The following is a 23,693-nucleotide window of genomic DNA, read 5'->3' as shown; positions in this document are numbered from 1 at the left end:
GGTTTGTAAGAAATAGAATGAGCAGAAGAAAACTTATTATAAATTACATACTGAGAAAAAATGGTATGAACTAATGAGAGTATTTTTAGTGACCCATTGTGTTAAAAGTACTAGCAAAATAAACTTACCACAGACCTGGCCCCAGCACCTCTCACATCCCCTCAGATTAGCTAGACCTAAAGTACGGTGAAGGACAGTGAAGTGATCCCCCTTTAATGATGCATGTTTTTCTCAAAGGAATAAGTAAATGAATTTTCAATGAGCTGGCTAAAATCAACCAGTCAATTAATCAGCCAATCACCCAACCAATCCAACAGCAGCAGTTCCTGAAACTCTGAGGCTAGTGGAACATGAAAAGATAAATTTGAGTCCTTTCTTTCATCTCTATAAAGTCACCTAAGTCCTCTGAACCTCCATTTCTTAAACAATAAAATGGAGCCAAAACTCCCCTTGAGTTAGCCTAAGGATCAAGTCAGCTAATGTGTATTAAAGCTCTTTGGAGATATTGTATCACTTTACAAATATAACATTATTTCCTTGATTAAAAATCATAATATATTGTTCATTATTTCATTTCAAAAGACATTCTATATCCTCTTGTTAGTCTCTTAGCCAGTACTTTATAAAACTCTCTGAAGTCTGATACTCAGAGTGACAGTATAGTCAGATAGTTTCATAATTCAGATTAAGAGCCTCCCAATTTATATACTTAAAACTCAAGTCTTAGATGTTTATAAAATATTGAACCTTGAAGTAGTCATCATTCTGTAAACATCTTTCTAAAACTAGTAGGGAATATATGACAATCAAATGTATTACAAATCTTGAATCTGGCTGATATGGCGTATCAAGATGGATTTCACAGTTGTACATCTACAGAGGAATGTTTAGAGATAAGATGAAAGTAGTCCTTCTTATTAATCACACATTGTATGTTTGACTTCTGCCTCCCTCCTCAGTCTTTAAATCAGTTACATCTGGTTTTTGCAACTTAGAAAGTGTACCATTACCTTTTGCATTAAAAGGCAGTTACTCCTAGAGAAAGCAGCCTCATTTGATTAAAAAACAATTAACTAGAGTTATATCCATGTTATTCATCATGGCAACCAAAATAAGAATTTTAGTATAAGTTGAAGACCTACTTTATTTCAACAATAGGGTCAGCAGAATTGGGAGGCTCTTCATGATTAATGCTGGCATAAAGCAGTTTTGCTTTGCTGTTGTTAACTTTTATAGCTTAAAAACACAATAATGGAGAATAAATAGATAGAATCTACCATACTTAGGATCAAAAAGCTGATGAACCTTGATATAGTCACCCTATGCCAGAGGTGTCCTCCTCTGTGGAGATTGGGGCATGTAATTATTATTATATCCAAAGCAAGTCAAGGTCTGGGAACTGACTCCCACTAACTAACTGTGTACGAGATTCTTGTATAATTACCAGGCAGATCTATACACGAGCTCACTGATTAAATCTCTCTGAGGAGAGGAATTTACATAGGAAACCAAGTTGTTATTTGAAATTTCTTGCTAAGTAGGGAATCTGACATAGAGTAAATTTGATAGTCTTAATCACTGCCACTCAAGGAAATTGTCATTTTGTGAATGAGGGAAGAAGTTGCACCAGAATGTCAATTAAAGCATTAAAGTATTATTTTTTTATTGAGAAAATCTTGCTGTCCTATACATACACATATATATGTACAATGTATGTATATGCATATAGTATAAATGAACTAAACCATGTGCTTAGCAACATAGATAATTTGCATTTGCATTCCGGCACAATTTCCTCATTTCATGGCAGACTGTTCACAAACAATTCTCATACAGGCAGTTGTTCAGTGAAACAGTGCTTAGTGGTCTTTGCCTGAATTAGAATTACATTGGAAAGCTTTTAAAATATATAGTTTCCTAGCATATACCCTTGTAAATTCTGATTCGAAGTTCTGGTATGTTATACATCTGCATTTCTTAAATGCTCCCCATGTAGTTTGATGAACATACAAGTTCAAGAGCTACATAATAAAATGCGTAGAATAATTAAGCAGTGTTACACTGAACAGGTTAGAGGTTACAGACATAGGTCTTGTCATTGGGGATTGAGTTGTTATTTGTTCTTGAGAAGTTGTAGATATTCTAAGCTTCAATAGGCTCACCTGTAAAGCAAACAAAACCTACCACATAAAGTTGCTGTGAGGTTTAAGTGCTGTTACAAAGGAAAGCAGTTAACTCAATGCCCATCACATACTAGACAATTGATCAATGTCAACTATAAATGGCAGGTATCATCTCCATGATGGAGACTTATCTGCCATTTTTGAAAATATGCACATTAATATAAAGCCTTAAATTTCCTAGACAAGCAAGTAATATACTGTTAACATTTCGCTGTCTGAGATTTCCTTTGCTAAACATCTGTCAAATTTATCAGGCAAGACTCTTGGTTGTGTTAGAAACCTAAGTCAATATGATTGATGCAAAAAATAAGTGGGCTGCTCAAGGGAAAATTAGATCACACAATTTACAACTGAATGTCCAAGGGTGGATCTGGCTAAAAACATGACTGGACTGAGGTGCTCTAAAGGTATCCTTCTATTTCTATCACCTGGCTATATTATCTATCTATATCATCTATCTATCTAATCACCTGACTATTTCTCTGTCTCTCAATCAATCAATCATCTACCTACCTATCCATCCATTTTTCTGAGTTGGCCCCATTCTTAGTCTAGCTCTGGTTTTGTGATGGCAAAATGGGGCATCAACAGTGTCAGCCATATATGTTACCAGCTTACTAATTACAGAGGAAAAAGAAGCACTTTTGTAAGATAGTTAAAATTCCAGAACTGAGACTTAATAGCCTTGCTTACAATATCTTTCCATTCTTAAACAATTTACTCTTAAGTAAGAGTAAAACACATTGGTTTGCCAGGCTCAAACATGTACCCACTCCTGAAGCTAGGGTGGGGACAACTCCATCCAAAACATTTGTTCTGAAGCAGGAGAAAATAATTTCCCTAAAGAAAGTTCAGGGATGTTAGAGGAAAAGGGGAAACATGATGCAGAATCCAAAACAATAGATGTCTGGTACCCTGACCTACTAGGCCTTCTTTCCCCTACCTTTCCTTTATTGTTTAAGTATGTTCAAATCTAAGATATGATTTAGCCTAGAGACCATATGTTTTGGTAAGATAATCTCCAAATATTTATTATGATTTATTTCATATCTATTTTGTAATAAATTTTTATAGGTTGAATTCTTCCCTCTACTTCTAATCTTGGAATAAAGGAGGAAGGGGAGTTACCTTATATTGACCAAGAACAAAGCCAGCATTTATTTTTAACAATATGAGTGTGATTCTAACCTTTCATTTTCTTTAGCTTGGGACAAATTCATGTTTGATAAATAGAAATAAGCAAGAAAGAGATGGTGTTAGAAGTGAACTGCCAAAATTTTGCAAAGGGGAATTTAGTTTTAGACTATATTTATTGTATGACAATAATGTTACTATGGATGATAAAACAGATGTATTATGGTTCACCAAATCAGTAAAAATCACGTAGCTGTTAATGATTTGGAACCCATCTTGTGAAGCACGACTTGGCAGAGCCATCAAGTGGTTATGGGTGTTGGTATGAAAGTTAAGGACTTCAGCACTTAAATCCAAGTCTGGCTGATTTTGTTGTGTGTGGCCTTGGACCTGACTTCTCGGATGCAATTTCCCTATATGTGTAATTGTATAATAAAATGTAGTCACCACACAGTGTGGGGAAGAGTTAAGGGCACTGACAAGGAGATGCAGGCTTCTTCTGCATTTTTCAAACAGTGCATATGTTCAGTTTTATTCTCTCAGGTGTCAAACAGGCTCCCTAGTAGTAAGTCACTTAATAATTCTTCTTGACCCCTATGGTACCATTTATTTCACAACCATAGTATTCTCTCAGATGGCACCACAAAGGACTAAATGTTACCCAAAGCAAGAAGGGCAAATGCCACTTTATGGACTCTACTTTCAGAGCCTTTCCTTTAGTTTGCAAAGGAGCAGTGAGAACAGTTTTAGCTAGTCCTCAGGCTCTGCAGTTCATTTCTTATGCTGTTTCCTATATTTTAATATTCCCTTAAGAGCTTGTGTTTTTGGCATCTGTCCTCCTCCAACTCCCATTCCCCTAACCCAGCATAGTCTTTTATTTTTCATTACAGAAATGGAGGCAGGAGACTGAATTTTTCACAGAGATAATTGGCCAATATGGTGAATAGGAAAACCAAGATTTAGATCAAAATTGCTGTGCTAACCCTGGTGCATTTTTGCTGCATGACCTTGTACTCATCATCAGCCTCTGATTCTGTTTCCTCAGCTTTAAAACAAAAAGAACAGTGAAGCTATCTGTGCCTATCTCTCACATCTCTGCTGGGAGGGTTAAATGAGATGATGTGAAAGACAAGCACTATCCAAGTGCAAATTTTCATTTTGATTGTGATGATTTTATATATAGTGTCTATATATATATATATGTGTGTGTGTGTGTGTGCGCACACACACACACTGATATATATATCTCAGTATATTATGAGTTTGCTAGCAGCTGGATCCCTGTATGCTCATATCCCCAACTCCCAGAGATGCAGAGGATCCCTGCCAGATGGCTGATTTGCCAGCTGTGTTTTGTTTTGTCATTGTAAATATTATATACTCCAACCAAGAGGCTTTGCTTATAATGTTGTATGTTTGGTCTTGTATCTCTTGCAGATTGAGAATTACATTGTGGAAAATATGAAGTCAGAGATGGCCCAGATACAGCAGAATGCAGTTCAGAACCACACGGCTACCATGCTCGAGATAGGGACCAGCCTCCTCTCTCAGACTGCAGAGCAGACCCGGAAGCTGACAGATGTTGAGACTCAGGTATGTCCCTGGGCCAGAGTCAACAAATTCTAAACGGGGAAGCTTTTTTCTTTTCCCTTTAGCTTACTCCATAAACACAGAGCACATTTCAGCAATGGGATTGGAGAAACATATACATTTTTGTTTATTGGTAATAACAACAATGACTGCCTGACATGCTATGCATGCTTCCTTTGATGTAATGAGGGTTGGTATACTTAGCTTTGTATGTGTTTGCAAAAACAGGACTGGCAAAGGGCTTAATCAGCATTTAAATTCAAATAAACACTGCAGCTACCAACTGTGATATGATATGTGTCAAACAAAATAACCATTTGGGTCAAATTGGTGCCTTTGATGTACATTTTTTACCTGTCCTGTCTCTGGTAGTATTCCAGCCATAATGGCACCTGAAGAGGTTTTGTGCTTTCAGTAGGTAAGAAGGAAAATTCCAAATGAACTAATCAGTAATATGTAGGGTTTTTTTTTATTCAGCTTTATTTTGTAATGAGAAGTTAATTAAAACTCTCTCCATATATACATATGTGTGTATATTTACACACACACACATATATACATATGTATATATGTATGTATTCATATACATATATATACACAATTATATATTTATGTACAAATCAGTAAAATGTCATTTAATCATCACTGTCATGGACCTACCATGACAGTTTAGTGAAAATACATTTTTGATGATGAGAAGATGGAATCTTGGCCCCATTTAACCATGGAGATAGTTACTCCAGTTACTATTCTGAAACCCAGAGGAAAATTCTCAGTGTAGTTGGTTTCTGTAATCAATGCTGAAATATATTGTTAAAAGATATAAACAAAGGCATATTAAAATTTTCAAGAGTTTATTTGAGTAAATGTCAATTTGAATTAGGCAGTGCCTAACAAAAAGTGGTTAAGAGCACTGTATTTCAGGAGCTAAGGGAAAGGTTTTAGTAGAAAAGATGAGGAAGCAAAGAAATTATTTGATTGGCCATAGCTTAAACAGTTTCCTTATTTGGGAAAGCCTACTTGACTGTTTATGATTGGCTGTTCTTAAGTTTCATTTTTCTGGCTTAAAGTGCATTGACTCTGGTTTTAGTTTGGGTTTACTTACGTAGGTTACCAAGGCATCAGAACCCTGTCAATCTAATGGCCTTCTAATTTAATTGTTTTAGCAATATAAATTCAAAAATAAAATGTAACCTTTTTCTGTTTTATTTCATTTGTGTTAATGGCATCACAGATCATATGTTGATATTTAAAGAGAAATAACAATGGTAATTTATATGGCTGGAGCATTTTATATTCCACAAACCACTTCCCCATGTATGAATTATATTTGTGAAAAACATTTAGGGTAGACAGGTCAGAAAATGTGAGTGATTTCTCATATTGCTATACCTAATGAATCAAATCTAGGATTCAAACTGAAGGATACACATTTCTTTTCTGTCCCCCTTGATTAGTAACACTAATAATTAAGTAATTGAATGAGAACTTAAATGTGGATTATATTAGAGGAAAAAAAGTACATAGGCTTTAGAAAATAATTTTTGCTGCACATTAGTATCAGGTAACCATGGAGGATGGGGAAAGAAAAAAAAACATGTTATAACTAAAAATTATAAAACTTTGATCATTTATCATCACACAAAGCAAGCTTAGTGATCTATGAACTTTGGCTTCTTGTGGTATAAATAGTGGATGTGTATTTTCTCATATTTTTATTAGAATGGAATGCTCACCATAGCCTACAAAGCATTCTATATATGCAAATACTGACATAATACACAAGTAATGTTACCCTACTTGATAGAACTTTGAAATTTTCATGCATCTCTATTATAATAAGTTTTATGACATATATGACAGGGTTTTGCTTTATTTATGGAAAAACATCCTGAAAATTCTCTTGAATTGTTTTTGTTCTCTTTCCACCCAGGAATTAGATGTATGGAGAGAAAAAATTCCTGTTGGCAGCATATTAATCTCCATATTGTTAAGAAGCATGCTATATAAGATTTTAAGAGATAGCCTTCTAAGAAATATGTACTTTATGGAAAATTGCACAGAAATTCATGGGAAAAAAGACACCTTTTGGTGAGAAGATACAACTAAATAGTTATCAGAGACCAGTAAAGGTGTATTAGTTGCAACAAGAAGAATTTGTGATAGCTAAAACCTGGAAAACATCTCAAAAACCACAAATCCATCAGAACTTGTAATGAAAGGGAGGTAGAAAAGGAAGACGATAGTGCAGTCAAACTATGTCTTACCCTAAGAAATGAATTCTGTGTGTTTTTTTCATTTTCATTCAGTGTCTTTCAACTGTCCATGCTATTTGTAGCTGTGGTGCTCCAAAATGTTTTCATGTCAGTGTATGCCTAGTGGTATCCTTTGCAACAGCACATGTTCTACTTAGATATACTATTCAAGTACACTCAAGTCCTGATGCAGGGTCAAGTTTTCAAAATGGGTCCTGAATTATTCCTTAATTTAAATACACTTTTGTAAATAAGCATTAAAAATCAATAGGTCCTTTGAACTATTCAGGTATGCTCATAGGTTTTGCTTCCGTATTTATCTTTCCATGTTGGTTAAGTGCTGCCTTTCCTAAACTGACTTCAGGTCTTCAATTATTTTAGGAACTTTTGCAATATATTTTAGTGACCTAGCTGTCACATGATGATGTTATAAACACACATAACATATTGCTTCCTAGTTCTCTGCTGACTTTCTAGACCTGAACTTAACAAAACGCAGTAGAGCCATGGTTTCACTGCAGTGGCATTGGAAACACTCTGTGCCCAGTAAGCATCATGATCAGAAAAGAGACAGATAATGAGCACACCTAAATAACACTGCTGGCCATAGTGGTGAGACTGAAGAACCAACACCATGTTCACTTCTTCATCCTCAGTCTAGTTTGCAGTGTTTTTCTCACCCTGTTATCAGTTTGTACCAACATCTCCTCTCCTTCTGGTTCCTCTTTCCAAGTGTACAATATGAAGGGGTTGGTTTCAGATATTATTCATGTCCCTTCCTGTAGTGTGAGTCTATTTCTGACTTCTTGGACCAGTTTTGATTAGAGGCTCACTAATAGACGAACCATTATCTCAAAGCTCACCTCTAATAATCTATGCTTGGCTCTCTTCTAAGCAATTTTACATATATTAGCTATTTAATAATTTTTAAGAATCTTATGGAGTAGATAATATTGCCACTCCTTGTTTAAAGATGTAGAAACTGAAATCCAGAATGTGACTTTCACTGGATGAAAGAAACAGTAAATGTCAGAGTGAAGATCTGAACCCAGGAAATCTGACATCAGAGTTTGTATGCTTCACCAGCTCTCTATCTATACTGTCTCTCTCTTGTGATTCCTTTCTCTAAGGTTTTGCTGACACTAAATGGGTCTAAGTAGGGGTTAAGGGGAAAGTAAGATAACATGGAAACCAAATGTGAACCCAATAGTAGCACCTGAATCTTTTCTATAAATGGTGAAGATGCTGCTGCTGTTCATACCACCAGTTTTGCCATTTTACCACGTGCTTGCATATTGTCTCATGTAATCCTAGGATCCAGTATTTTCCTGGACACATGCTGGCTGTGTAACTATAGGAAAGTTCCTTAGACACTGAGACTAAGTTTCTTCTAATTTTCAATCCTTTATGTGGAAACCATATTGTTAAAAGAGAAATTTAATCAAATTTAAAAAGATATATTTTGAGTACCTCCTTGATCAAAATATTTATAGGTACTATGTGGAATACAACAATAAGTAAAGCAGTCCCTATTCTCACTGGGCTTAATTGAGCTAATGTGGCAAAACTTTAAACCATGTCTTTCTTAAATTTCCATCAAATTAATTAGCTATGGAGCTTCTCCTTACAGCCTAAAAATGCACCTTTCCAATCTCCTGCTGGTGGGGAGTATAACTGACCAACTGCTGTGCTCTGAAATCCATCACCATGTTGGTGTGGAAGCCACAATTCCAAGGGCTACTTCCAGACAATGACACATTGTGACAGTGACGATATTTAGTGGGACCTGTTCCTGGGATCTGTAGGACCCCACTGACACATGGCTTTGGCTTATGCACTCCATCAGCCTTACCAAGCATTCTCACATCTGCCCTCCAGGCTGACGGTCATTTAATTTCCTTCTTCTGTGTGGCTGGACCTGCATTTGTCAGAAGGTGCTCCTGGCGAGCTCTGGCTTTGTCCCAGTTTTCCCTCACAGGCATTTCCCTTAGTAAATCTACTGCATGTCTAGTCTCATTTTGTCATCTGCTTCTCAGAGGTCACAAACTAACATACCTGTTGTTTGGGTTTCAATCATATGATTACAAACTTAAGGTAGCTCAGCAACAGCTTAATCAATGAGCAAGAATTTCTAGGCAGACATAGGTTTGAAAGGGCAGCTCTCAAAATTGACCCACTGGATCTCCAACATGAAGAGGGACTAGTTGAATAAACATTTACTCTTGGCCTAACTGAAATGGCAGGAAATAAGTTTGCTAATGGGTCGTTAAGGAAATACCCTCATGATTAATATTTTTAAAAGTTCTTGAAAAACTGTTTGATAATCCATTAGGAGATGGTTCAGTGAACTATGACACACAGGTGAAATCTGAGCTACCATCTCTTTTTATAAATAAAGTTTTATTGAACATTTATTAAATGGCTACACTCATTCATTTATATGTTGTGTATGGCCACTTTCACAATAAAACAGCAGAGTTTGAGTAGTTGTACCAGAAACCATATGACCTGCCAAAACTAAGATATTTACTATTTGACCCTTTACAGAAAAAGCTGGGCAACCTGACCTTGGATACAGATTCCTAGAGAGCAAAGATCTTGTATGTCTCTTTTACTGCTCTGTCCTTAGGATTTAGAAAAGTACTCTGTACACAGCAGGCGCTCAGTAAATATTTATTGGATGATTAAATTAACTATCATCCCTTAATTTTGGTAGATTTCAGCTCAGTTCTCCCAAGCCCAAGGACAATGTCTTAAGGGCTGTGTGTTGATGGTCATATATGCCCACAAATAGCTGTTGGGTCAGAATTTGAAGAGGAGCAGGTTACTGCAAAGATGTTCTGACTAAGAATTTTGGATGAGTGTATTTTCTGTATACCTGAAGAACATCAGAAATTTGGCCACCTTTAGTGTCAGGGTGAAGGGAAAAGAAGTTGGATGCCATCAGCTGCAACAAGCAGATCTCATGGTGATGTGAAAGAAACCATTTTGATAGCAGTTGTACTGACAGAGGGAAGGTGCCTTTCTCAGCCAGAGGAGGCTTTTGTATACAGCTGTATGAGTCTACACAAAGCACTCAGACCCCAGAAACACTCTACCTGGGTTCCATTCTGACTCTACTGTGTATTAGCTCTGGCAAGTTACTTCTACCTACAATTTTTGCACCTGTATTATATACTATCTCTATTAAATTCCCAAACCCAGTGAGGCTATCACTATGTATTATGAATATAATACATATGTATATGTAATATAAAATATTAAATATTATATATAATAATTACATAGTAATAATTATATATTATGACTAAGATCAACTATAATTCTCTAAGATTATCTAATTTTCACATTCAAGTTTGCTCAATTGTTCTACCAAAAATTTTATAGGCATTTTATTTTTCAAGACTTTAGTCCTTTTTAATTTGGAGGAAACTTATGCTTTTTTTCTTGAGATTTTAAAGAAATTGGGTCAGTTGTTTCTGTAAACTGTCCCATATTCTGAATTTGTCTGAATATTTCTTCATGATGCATTTTAATTTACTCTTCCATTCCCCCATGCTTCTTTAAACTGGAAGTTAAATTGACGGGCTCAATTAGATTGAGTTGGACTATCTCTATCATTGTGGTGAATGTGCTTTGTAAAATTATTGGTTACTTCCTGTAGCATCTCATCAAGACGCACAAATGCCAGCTTGCCACACTCGCAGTGATGCTATTTTAACTTGGTGAGAAGCCTCCATATCGTCCCTTCTCATTTGTCCACTTTTCCCTTGGAAATTAACAACCTGTAGGGTGATACTTTGTCACATTGGCCCATCATTGCCTAAATGAATTATTTCATTGAAATTGTAAAGTGGTGATCTTCTTAACTCTCTCATTCCTTGTACATGTATTAGCATTCATGCTTCTATAAAAATCTAATTGCCAAGGTATCATACCTTGTGTCATATTTTATTTCATTTGAAAAACATGATTGAAGTAAAAGGATATACAAACCCACAAATAAGACTGATTTCAAAGTTAATATGCCAGTGAAGGACATTTTCCTGTGTGGGAAATTTTCCTTTTAAGGAAGATCAGAGGCACTCTCAAAAGTATTAAAGAGAAGCTGGCTGAAATTCTCTTGCTCATTTTCTTTAAGAAACTAGTAATTTTTAGTTTTGCTTATTTTTTAAAGAAATAACTAAAATTTTATAGTCCCTAAGCCCTCAGGTTCAAGTCATACCTTCCTTAATCTGTGGTATGTTGTGGAAGATATAAGCTTTGAAAATGTTTTACATACTCTTCACTCTCCTTTTTTCTTTCTTTTCCCTTTCCTTTTCGTTTTTGCAGGACACTGCTTTTGGAATGTGTTTAGGCAAAAGAAGGAAATGTCTTCTGTCATTTTAATGGAACACTTAGATTATTGCTAGGTAGCAGGCTCCATAGACACATGGCAAGAAAGTGGTCAATTTATCATAGTTTCCTGTATAATTTTTTCAGTTGTGTCTGCATTTGAACTTCAGGCCTATTTTAATACATAAGTGGAGACAGTTGAAATAAAGCAACTATTGGGTCAAGGTGATGAGGAAAGAAGAGAAGGGATTGGCATTTGTGCTCAAAATTGGCCTGAGATGACCCAACACTTAGTCTGGATTTTTGGATTTGTTTTCATCCTTTTCCCACATTCAAATGTTGCTTTAGATTTGGGCTGTTATCATTGAAATCCAACTTGATACTTATGTGGCCTGTGACCCTCTGTCTGGCCATTACTGAACTTGAAAAACAACTCACTATTCACTGTCCAGCGTATTATCCAACAAATACCCCCTCTGCCCCAGTGAGCTTGGCCTCTGTTGGGCTCCAGAGGTTTGAAGGGCCCTGGATGGACTAATTTTCCCTGTGTTCAAATGACATTGTCATAGGGCAGAAAGACAGCAAATGAGTGAACAGACAGAATGATTTCCAATATTTATGATTCCATAAAAAAAATAAAGAAGAACCACCTGATGAGGATAATGGGGGAGTTATTTACAGAGTGGCCAAGAAACACCTCCCTGAACAAGGCTTAAATGATGAGAAGAAATCAGCTATGCATCTGGGAAGAGATGTGCATGCCAGGCAGAGGAAGCTGCATGTGGAAATGAATTTGGAATGTTGGGGTGCAGCAAGAAAGCCACTATGGTTGGAGCATAATAAAAGAGAAGGACAGTGGCAGGAGGTGAGATCTGAGAAGTAAGCAGGGTCCTGGTCACATAGGACCTTGTGGGCCAGGTTATAAACTTTGCAATTTATTCTAATTGCAAAGGGAATCCATTAACCTATCTATCATAGGAGATTACATGATACGATTTATGTTTTCAAAAAGATCACTTGTTGCTATGTAGCAAGTGGACTAGAGATAGGACAAAATAGAGAAAAACTAGGAGCTGAAGTAGTTATCAGACTTAGATACAGGCAGCTACATTTTCCATTTTGGATGGTTCCATTCTGTTCTCACATTCTTCTCAGGCATGGAGAAGAACAATTTACGTCCTCTGTAAAATAAAAATTGAGCTTTTTGTGAATATCAGGAAATATGATCAGAAAGTATGCTGAATAAAGGTGAAATTGATTTTATTTAATGACATGATGTATTCACTGATGCAACACACTTTTCATTCATCCAATAAATAGTGTCTTCTCTGTCCCAAGCACTGTGCTGAGTGTCCCCAAAAGAGAAAGATATCTTATCCCCTATTTAACTACTTTATAATTGTCATTCTATTTAGTAACAAAAACAACTTTCCTGGACAAAAACAATGTCTAATAGTTGAAACTTTTAACTTGTATATCCCCAGTCTTTATATTCTCTACAGTTTTTTCCTCTGGGCTCAAATCTCAAATCCTCTTGCTCCTGTTTTTCCTCTAATGACTCAGAGTAGGAAATTATTTTTTAAAACTCTAAAACACTCTACAAATTAAGTTTCAATTGGTAGTAGTAACTTTTAGACTAGTTTTCAGATCCATATTCAGGGAAATTGTATAAATGAGCAACATCAGCTTAGTTTTTAAAGCACAAATGCCCTATCTCACCATTCTCTCCTCTATCTACATACCCTCACCCCCCAGTTACTCACCCCACCCACAGTAGGGCTGAGACTACAGTGGGGGAGTGAAATCAAGTTATACAAGACTGAATCATACATGTACAGGGGCAGATCCTGCCTTTACTTTAAAATGATGTTCTATTCAACATGGAAATTTTTACAGTAATGTTGATTTTCAAAAATTTTGCATTAAAATATTACCTTTAAGAAAAGGAGAAGCCCACAAGCACATGGAGGCTTAATAACATGCTCTTAAATAATCAATGGATCAATGACCAAATAAAAACAGAGATCAAGCAATATATGGAGACAAATGACAACAATAATTCAACACCGCAAAATCTGTGGGATGCAGCAAAGGCCATGCTAAGAGGGAATTAGATTGGAATACAGGCCTACTTCAGGAAAGGAGAACAATCCCAAATGAACAGTTTAAACTCACAACTAATGAAACTAGAAAAAAAAAAAAACAAATGAGGCCCAAAGTCAGCAGAAGGAGGGAAATAAAGATTAGAGCAGAAATAAATAAAATTGAGAAGAATAAACCAATAGAAAGAATCAATGAAAGCAGGACCTGGTTCTTCGAGAAAATAAACAAAATAGATAAATCCCTCACTAGACTTATCAAGAAAATAAGAGAGTCTACACACATAAACAGAAACAGAAAAGAGAAAGGAAAAATCACTAAGGACACAACAGAAATACAAAGAATTATGAGAGAATACTGTGAAAAATTATATGCTAACAAACTGGATAGCCTAGAAGAAATGGGCAACTTTCTAGAAAAATACAAATTTCAAAGGCTGACCCATGAAGAAATAGATAATCTGAACAGACCAATTACCAGCAAGGAAATTGAATTGGTAATCAAAAAAATTTCCAAAGAAAACCCCTGGACCAGATGGTTTCACTGCGGAATTTTATCAAACATTTAGTGAAGACCTCATGCCCATCCTCCTTAAAGTTTTCCAAAAAGTAAAAGAGGAAAGAACACTCCCAAACTCATTCTATGAGGCCAACATCACTCTAATACCAAAACCAGGCAAAGATACTACAAAAAAAGAAAATTACAGACCAATATTCCCATTGAACATAGATGCAAAAATACTCAAAACAAAATAATAGCAAACTGAATTCAAAAATACATCAAAAAGATCATCCATCATGATCAAGTAGGATTTATTCCAGGGAGTAAGGATGATACAACATTAGAAACTCCATCAACATCATCCACCACATAAACAAAAAGAGGGACAGAAACCACATGATCATCTCCATAGATGCTGAAAAAGCATTCGACAAAATTCAACATCCATTCATGATAAAAACTCTCAACAAAATGGGTATAGAGGGCAAGAACCTCAACATAATAAAGGCCATATATGACAAACCCACAGCCAACATTATACTTAACTGCGAGAAGCTGAAAACTTTTCCTTTAATATTGGGAACAAGACAAGGATGCCCACTCTCCCCACTTTTATTCAACATAGTTCTGGAGGTCCTAGCCACAGCAATCAGACAACACAAAGAAACAAAAGGCATCCAGATTGGCATGGAAGAAGTTAAACTGTCCCTATTTGCAGATGACGTGATATTATAGATAAAAAACCCTAAAGAATCCACTCCAAAACTACTAGATCTAATATCTGAATTCAGTAAAGTTGGGGGATACAAAATTAATACACAGAAATCTGCTGCATTCCTATACACTAATGATGAACTAGCACAAAGAGAAATCAGGAAAACAATTCCATTTACAATTGCATCAAAAAGAATAAAATACCTAGGAAAAAACTTAACGAAGGAAGTGAAAGACCTATACTCTGAAAAGTACAAGACACTCCTGCTAGAAATTAAAGAAGATACCAATAAAAGGAAAAAACATCCCATGCTCATGGATAGGAAGAATTAATATTGTCAAAATGGTCATCCTGCCTAAAGCAATCTACAGATACAATGCAATTCCAACCAAAATACCAACAGCATTCTTCAATGAACTAGAGCAAATAGTTCTAAAATTCATATGGAAATACAAAAGACCCCAAATAGTCCAAGCAGTCCTGAGAAGGAAGAATAAAGTGGGGGGTATTTCACTCCCCTACTTCAAGCTTTACTACAAAGCCACAGTAATCAAGACAACTTGGTACTGGCACAAGAACAGATCCATAGACCAATGAAACAGACTAGAGAGCCCAGATACAAACCCAAGTATATATGGTCAATTAATATTCTCTAAAGGAGCCATGGATATACAATGGGGAAATGACAGCCTCTTCAACAACTCATGTTAGAAAAACTGGACAGCTACATGCAAGAGAATGAAACTGTATTATTTTCTAACCCCATACAAAAAAGTAAACTCAAAATGGATCAAAGACTTGAATGTAAGTCATGAAACCTTAAAACCCTTAGAAGGCAAAAATCTCTTGAATATAAACATGAGCAACTTTTTCCTGAATGCATCTCCTTGGGCAAGGGAAACAAAATAAAAAATGAACAAATGGGACTACATCATGCTAAAAATCTTCTGTCCAGCAAAGGACACTATCAGCAAAACAAAAAGGCATCCTACAGTATGGGGGAATATATTTACAAATGACATGTCTGACAAGGGGTTAACATACAAAATATATAAATAACTCACATGGCTCACCACCCAAAAAGCAAAAATGCTATTAAAAAATGGGCAGAGGATATGAACAGACACTTCTCTAAAAACAAATTCAGATAGCTGACAGGCACATGAAAAATTGCTTCACATCACTAATCATCAGGGAAATACAAATTAAAACCATAGTGAGGTATCACCTCACACCAGTTAGGGTGGTCAACATAGAAAAGACTAGGAACAACATATCCTGGCAAAGATATGGAAAAGGGGGAACCTTCGTACACTGCTGGTGGGAATGTAATCTAGTACAGCTATTGTGGAAAGCAGTACGGAGGTTCCTCAAAAAACTAAAAATAGGAAAACCATTTGACCCAAGAATTCCACTCCTAGGAATTTACTCTAAGAATGTAGGATCCCAGTTTCAAAAAGACAGATGCACCTCTATGTTTATCACAGCACTATTTACAATAGCCAAGAAATGGAAGCAACCTAAGTGTCCACCAGTAGATGAATGGATAAAGAAGATCTGGTACATATACACAATGGAATATTATTCAGCCGTAAGAAGAGAAAAAATCCTACCATTTGCAAGTACATGGATGGAGCTAGAGGGTATTATGCTCAGTGAAATAAGCCAGGCAGAGAAAGACAAGTATCAAATGATTTCATGTATCTGTGGAGCATAAGAACAAAGCAAAAGTTGAAGGAACAAAACAGCAGCAAATTCACAGAACCCAAGAATGGACTAACAGTTACCAAAGGGAAAGGGAATGGGGAGGGTAGGTGGGAAGGAAGGAAGAAGGAGAATAAGGGACATTACGATTAGCACACATAACGTAGTGGGGGCACCGGGAAGGCAGTATAGCACAGAGAAGACAAGTAGTGACTCTATAGCATTTTACTTCGCTGATGGACAGTGACTGTAATGGGGTGTGTGGTGGGGACTTAATAATGGGGGGAATCTAGTAACCACAATGTTGCTCATGTGATTGTAGGTGAATGATACCAACATAAAAAAACAAGAAGCAAAAAAAAAATGTTAAAAAATTGCTCACTCTGCTTCCTTTATGAGAGCAAGATATTGGAAAAAGACTGAAAAACTAAATGTAGAGAAATCAGAGAAATAAGGAATTAGTATGTAAAATGTTCATCTTTTAAATGGGGTACTATGATACCATGATGTCAAATAGTATATAATACAGCTGAAAGATGTTCTTACTACATTGAGGGAAGAGAATTTACAAAAATACTTATGTACTGAATTGTAGCATTTTAATTTTTGTATGACATTTTGTCAACTTGTGAACATAAAAAAGGAAGGGTTGGAAAGAAAAGACATATTATTAATTGGGTATAATAAGATTGTGGATGTTTGTATCTTGTTTTTGTTTTTCTATACTTTTTCATTAAAAATTCTAATTTATTGCTCTTCTAAAAACAAATTGTTATTAACCATTAGCCATTTTTTTATCACTGTCACTGCCTCTACAAAGCATAAACCATAGCAATGATTATAATATATATATATATATATATATATTACCTTTTTAATGAGTTTTTGCCACCTTCTTAAATCTTGCAACTGAGGCAGTTGCTTCTCTCATCTCACACCAGTTCCTGTCCCACTTCCCTGCAAATACACTCCTTACCCACCAACCTCCTGTAGTCCAAGTCCAGCCTGGTCATGACAGTATATTTGAAAAGACTTTCTTTGTGCATCTAATATAATCCCAGGTTTAGACCTACTACGCAAGAGAAGGAAAGCTTTAATGGTGTCATTTTTAGAGGACCCTTAGATTGATATTGATCCTCCAGAAATTTTCTGAGGTCCCTTTCAATAAGTAGTTCTAAGAAAGGTATGGTAGTTATCAAAGTTTTCAAAGGACAGAGAGCTTTTAAAACTTATTATACCTCTTCCTTGCCCTTTTTGCCTTCCTTAAGGGAGAGGGGGTGGGTAAAAAAGACTGAGAGAGGAAGGGCAAGGGCATTGGCACAGTTTGAAGTCATCTTGTGGTACTGGAATGTGCAGTGTTTGCTCAGAGGATGGGTAGATTTGGGTTCATGGCTCAGTGACTCATGTTATATTAAAGCCTGACTAGCACCATGAGTCTCAGTGATTTAGAATGACTTGAACATTTACATTTTCTAGAGGCCCCAGTGTAGTACAGCTGAAAGTGTAACTACAGTCTTCAGTGCAGTCTGGGTTCCTGGTCACTTCATTTCCTCAGAGTAAGATCCAGGATGAGTTGTTCTCCCTCTTTTAGGTTTCTGTGTATAGCATTAGAATTAGAGTCACACTGGGTTTGAAACCCAGCTCTTCTCTTAGTTTCTGTGTGGGTTTTGGCATCTCTCTGAACTTTAGTTTCCTCATTTGTAAAGTTACAGTAACAATTCCTCCTTCAACAGGTGCCCATATCTATGAAATGATATGACATCTAGAAGATGACATGACCTAACGTGTGATAGATATTCAACAACTGTGAATCATGAGTCTGTCTAAACTATGTCAAGCGTTGTTTGCACATTCCTAATTGGTTTATGCAAGGTGACAGATCAAGGAAGCATATTTTACATGCCTATTAGTTATTCTTAATCATATACAATATTAGAGATAATACATAAAAAGCAACTAGCACGATAAAATATTCTAGGGGTTCCGGACATGTAAATTTAAATATTAAAATATATTTAATAATTCAATTTTTTCATTCAGCTGTAGCCTCAATCTCAAATGTAATGTCTAATAGACATGTAAAACATTAGCAGAATGGAGATCATTTAATTATTCTAGGAGAAATTTTATTTTAAAAAGAAAACAGAGTTAAATAAAAAGCCAAAACAATGTTTCTAGTGCTTGTGATTGAAGTTTGAAATGTTTTTATCTTTCCTGTTAAGGTACTAAATCAAACTTCTCGACTTGAAATACAACTGCTAGAGAATTCGTTATCAACATACAAGCTAGAGAAACAACTTCTTCAACAGACAAATGAAATCCTAAAAATTCATGAGAAAAACAGGTGAGGATTATTATATTCCTAAAATCTTTGTTTGTATTTACTTATATCTTCCACTTTTCTGTCAGCTCCTAAAAAAAAAAAGATTGAAGCTGTCTTCAAAAAATATAGACCCAAATTAATTTTTAATGTGAAAAGGAAGGAGAGCTTTAGGTGAATACAGCAGGTATGTCAACAGTAGTATTAGTACTGCTGCTTACACTCTTGAAATACTTGCTTTTTAAAACTTCTATCACTAATTTATCTAATGTTCAGTTATTCAGGTCCCACCATAGCCCCTAAAATTAATTGATTCTGTGATGAAATTCACTGACACAAAATACTGACAATTTTCAGCAAAATCAACACTTACAGCAATAGAGAAAAGAATAAAGCCTCTGAAAGTGTAACTTGAATTATTTCTCTATCTGCTTTTAAGCTTCTGCAGAGCTATAAGTTTGTTATATTCAAAGGCCTTGCACTAGGGAGAAACAAAAAAATTTTTTTCCCAGAAAATTATACCTATAAAGTTGATTTAGAGTTTCCCCAACCCCGCATTTTTTAAAACCATTTACTCTGGGCTTATTACATTTCTTTGGTTAGCTTTATAGATGTGTTTTATGAACTATGAATCATCTCAGGTAAGTAGAATAGGACTGGATCTTGAAAGCTGGGATGACATATAGACAATATTATTTTGAAGTCTTTGACATTCATGACTTCTGTGTAGGACAAACGTATGTTAAGTGCATTTCTTCTGGATATTTGGATGGCTTGAAGTTTTAGTTCTTGTGTATTATATTGAGTTAAAGACCATCATGTTGCTAGAAATGAGTTGTCGTGTTGGTGCAGCTAGTTTCTACCATACCACAAACCAGGATGGCACCTAAGAGAACTGCTAGCTCTCTTACTTTACAGATGAGGGAACAGACTCAGTAGAAGTGAGTTACCTGTCCAAGATTACACAGCTTGTCAGTGACACAGCTGGGAATGTAACCCAGGTTTGTTTGTTTCTGGTCCTGCTCTTTCCGTCATAGCACATAGGCTCTCAATACTATCTACAACCTAGGATTTCCCAACTTTACACTAAAAGTAGACCTTAATGACAACAATTATAATTAAACTTTTACACGAAGAAGATAAACGTGACTGTTGGTTTAGAGTCTGAAAGGACTTACTCATGCTCTATGACTTGTATTTCTAAGTTTTACATTTATTTATCTTTGTACTGTGTCATGGGGTACACTGTTAAACTATAAATAAACTTGACAGGACTTGACCCTGAACTGGTTATATGATGAAATATTTTGGAGCTGAAAATCCTGCTGAACAGTACCAGTTGTCCTAGTACAGTTTCATAGTAACCAGACACATACACGTAACGGGTACACTTCTTCAACCATCCCTTAATTTAGGGTCCCACCATGCTTTAACTTTGTCACTAAAAGTGAACAATTTATAGTCATACATTTCAAGATGCTATTGTGAAGGCTTTGCCTAGGAAAGAATAAGTAAAACAATGTTAATTTTACCTTATTTTTTAAGTTGTTTTTATAATTACATAAATAACAAACATATTGTAGAAAAAGGAGAAAGTACACAGAAAATGAAAAACCACAATCCCATCACACTGAGAGCGTTGCATGTGTTGCTGGGTATTACATATGAAATGTATTTCTCACAACAGGTTGTGTCATGCTATACACACTGTTCTGCAGCCTGCTTTCTTTGGAGACAGATATCTTTACTAATCAATAATATCCCTCTAATATTCTTAATAACTGCCTTGTGTTTCATTTTATAGGTATAACTAACCTAGAGTGGTTTTAAACCATCTCTCACCAAGTATGTTATCCCATTTGATTTATTTCTTAAAAAGTTGTCAGCATGAATTTACATTCCTTAATTATTCCCCTGCTAATTTATGTTTTATCTCTTGGTCTGCATTTGACACTTTAGCTATCAGGATACCATAAAAAAAAAAAAACTGGGAGGCCAGAAAGGGCTCACTTGTAACTACAAACACAAATGTCCTCTGCTTTCTCTGTGTTTCCATGTCTCTGTCACTATCTTTCTCTCCCTCCTTCTCATATTAATTTTCTTTTTCTTCTTCTTTTGTTTATGTAAAAAATATGACCCTTCTACCCTAATTCTAGAGCATTTTGGATTTTTTGTCTTGCCTTCATAATTCTTGACATAGCTCATGGTATCATTTCCTACTATGGAATTCTCCCCGTAAAATGTTTTTTTTAAAAAGGGAAACTGCTTAGAAGTTGTTCTTTCTGTTCCATTAGTAAAATAAATCTAAGTCAAGGTTTGAGCTCTCAAAAGAGCTTCACTGTGGGTCACAGTAGAAGGGGCTTCTCCATGTGTCACAGCCTCTCAGAGGAATCTGACTCCTGCTCCTGACCACATACATGCCTTCTGTTGATGAATTCTGTTCCCTTGTTAAATTCTAATTTCTAAGGAAAATTCAGGCTTTCTTACCTATGTAAAATCACACCATTTATTGCTAATGGTAATTTTTTTGGAACTATAACAATTCCCTTTCTCAGTAATACAGGTATTTCACAGTGAATTCAGGGATTCAGGTTTTAACTTGAAATTCATTTCTGTGCTTATGCTGACAGAAACTTACATGTATCTTTTACTCCTACTCTGTACCCCTTTCCTTTTTGACTCTCAAGTATGACATTAGTTTGCATGTGGATCCTGGGGGTATTTTTCTATCAATATGCTGTATCTCCTGGCATTGCCATATCTCTATATTTATCTGTGTCTTCCTGTTGAGGGGTCCAATGCATGTAATGGAGTGTTAGTGGAACATCTATTCTTAAACCAGGCATTCTTCCATGAACCACTTTAAAAAATTTAAAAGAAAGGGTTTATCTTTATAAGTGTATATATATATATATATATATTATATAATATATATATATATATATATATTAAAAAATACTCTTTTGCGATACACAGCATACTTTTCCTATTTTGTTTGTTATTATTTATTTTCTTATATGAAATGGAACTACAGGAACTCTGCCAAGCACTTTCTAGAGCAAAAAAGAAATGTGCCCTTCTCCCCCCCACATTTAAAGGGATAGAGGTCAAAGTCAAACATGAAGCTGTTTATATGTTTTTAAAATAGTTTATTGATCATTGCTACCTATTCTTCAAATGAATTTTAATCCTCCAAATGCAACAAAAAGCAATTACTGCATTGAAGCATCTCTGAAATGTAGGAAGAATATGCCTTTAGTTGGCCAGGTCTAGTTTGGATCAGCTAATATGCTGTGCAAAGGGGATTATCTAAATTAAGCTTTGTTTCCTCCCCAAGGAATGTCAGGGGTTGTGTCTGGGTGTGTGACTTACCAGCTTTGTGTATGATGGGGCTTCAGCTGCCAAGTCGGTGAGCTGGCCCTTAGGGGGGGTCCACCACTTCTTTGGCAGAACAAGGAGGAACACTTTATGGACAGGATTATACTACACAATCATGCTGAGAGGTCCTGCTGATTTACATCCTGACAAATTAAATGCATCGCTTGTAGGGTTGAAAATGGATTTTTGGCCTCATTAGATTCACTTCTTTATCCCATAAATGGCCAAAGGCACAAAGCAGGAATAGGATTAGCAACATTTGCTCTACTGTTTGTTTTCCTAGCAATCTAGTCGGGGGTGACTCCAAGAAGTTTCCAGTTTGCTTTCTTTAGAATATTTTTTTCTTTTGTTGGATGCTATCCTAATCTCCAAACTTATTGTTTCTTACTTCAAGGAAACAGCATTTATAAGTAAGGGATCATTAACCATATAATTGAAATTTCACAACCAAGAACCCAAGAAATGGGAAGCATTAATATTTATCTTGCACATAAGAGGTTGGTATGGCCAAAAAGTGGGACATATAATTGTCAACTTGTATAGATTCTTCCAGTATCTTTCCTGCCACTTCTCAAAACAATAGAAAATAGAGGTGGATGGGGAAAGACGTTATAATGCAAATTCCTTCAGCAAATTTCTTCCTATGTATCCATGTAACTAGATCTTTTGGTCTAAAAAATTCTGTCAGCTGACTGGGTTTCAAGGCACCTGCCCATCCTCTGATTTAAACCCAACTTTCTCCAAAGTGGGAGCACAGACCAGCAAAAAAATATTTCTGAAGAAGTCCTTCTACCTCACCAGGGTATTCAAGAAAGAGAATCCATCTGCTCCCCATGTATACAGAGATGTAAAACTTGGACTTTCTTGATACTTGTGTTGAATTTGCAGAGTGAAGAAAAGAGAAGTCTTCCATAACACCATTCAGAGTGAAGTGAAACTACACATGTGATGTCCATTCTGACACAGTTTGATCAAAATGATAATATGCTGCCTAGTCATATCAGGTGAACATCTATGCCAGGGGCTTCACATACACTATTGCTAACCCTCCAATTAGTCCTGAAAAGTACCTATTACTATTTCTATTTTATATATAAAGAAATGGAAGTTCACAGAGGCCAAGTAACTTGCCTGTGACTAACACCTAGTATATGACGGTTAGGTTTCAAGTCCATGATTCTGTGATATTATAAAAATATTTTCCAACATGATGTAGCTTCACAATTAACCGATATGGTTATCTGTTAGGGTCCGGGCTTCCGAGGCTTCTCCAGAGAACAAACTACACAGGCATAGAGATGTAAATTCAAGCAAAGTCTTTATTCAGCCAGCTAGCTGGGGTCCAATGTCTGTTAGTCTGCTCTTAATGTTGAAAGATCAAAGCAGTTTCTCATGCTTAAAGTCTCAGTGAGTTGCCATGAAATCGTAATATTAAATATTAAAAAGACTAAAAGCTAAAGTTTGTTAACAACTGTATA

At 35.8% G+C, this 23,693-nt stretch overlaps 1 protein-coding gene across 3 annotated transcripts in view; it reads left to right on the top strand.

Moving 5' to 3' along the window:
* Window positions 1-23,693, top strand: part of ANGPT1 (angiopoietin 1) — a 452,838-nt gene that overhangs the window by 328,244 nt on the left and 100,901 nt on the right. For all 3 annotated transcript variants that reach the window (XM_073229962.1, XM_073229961.1, XM_037010915.2), the window contains 2 exons: window positions 4,755-4,910; window positions 18,740-18,861. In XM_073229962.1, coding sequence (XP_073086063.1) covers window positions 4,755-4,910; window positions 18,740-18,861 — 278 coding nt within the window. The remainder of the gene's footprint in view (window positions 1-4,754; window positions 4,911-18,739; window positions 18,862-23,693) is intronic.

This window comes from Manis javanica, chromosome 2 (assembly GCF_040802235.1).
Source record: "Manis javanica isolate MJ-LG chromosome 2, MJ_LKY, whole genome shotgun sequence".
Taxonomy (NCBI): domain Eukaryota; kingdom Metazoa; phylum Chordata; class Mammalia; order Pholidota; family Manidae; genus Manis; species Manis javanica.
This window is presented reverse-complemented; position numbering and strand designations above follow the sequence as displayed.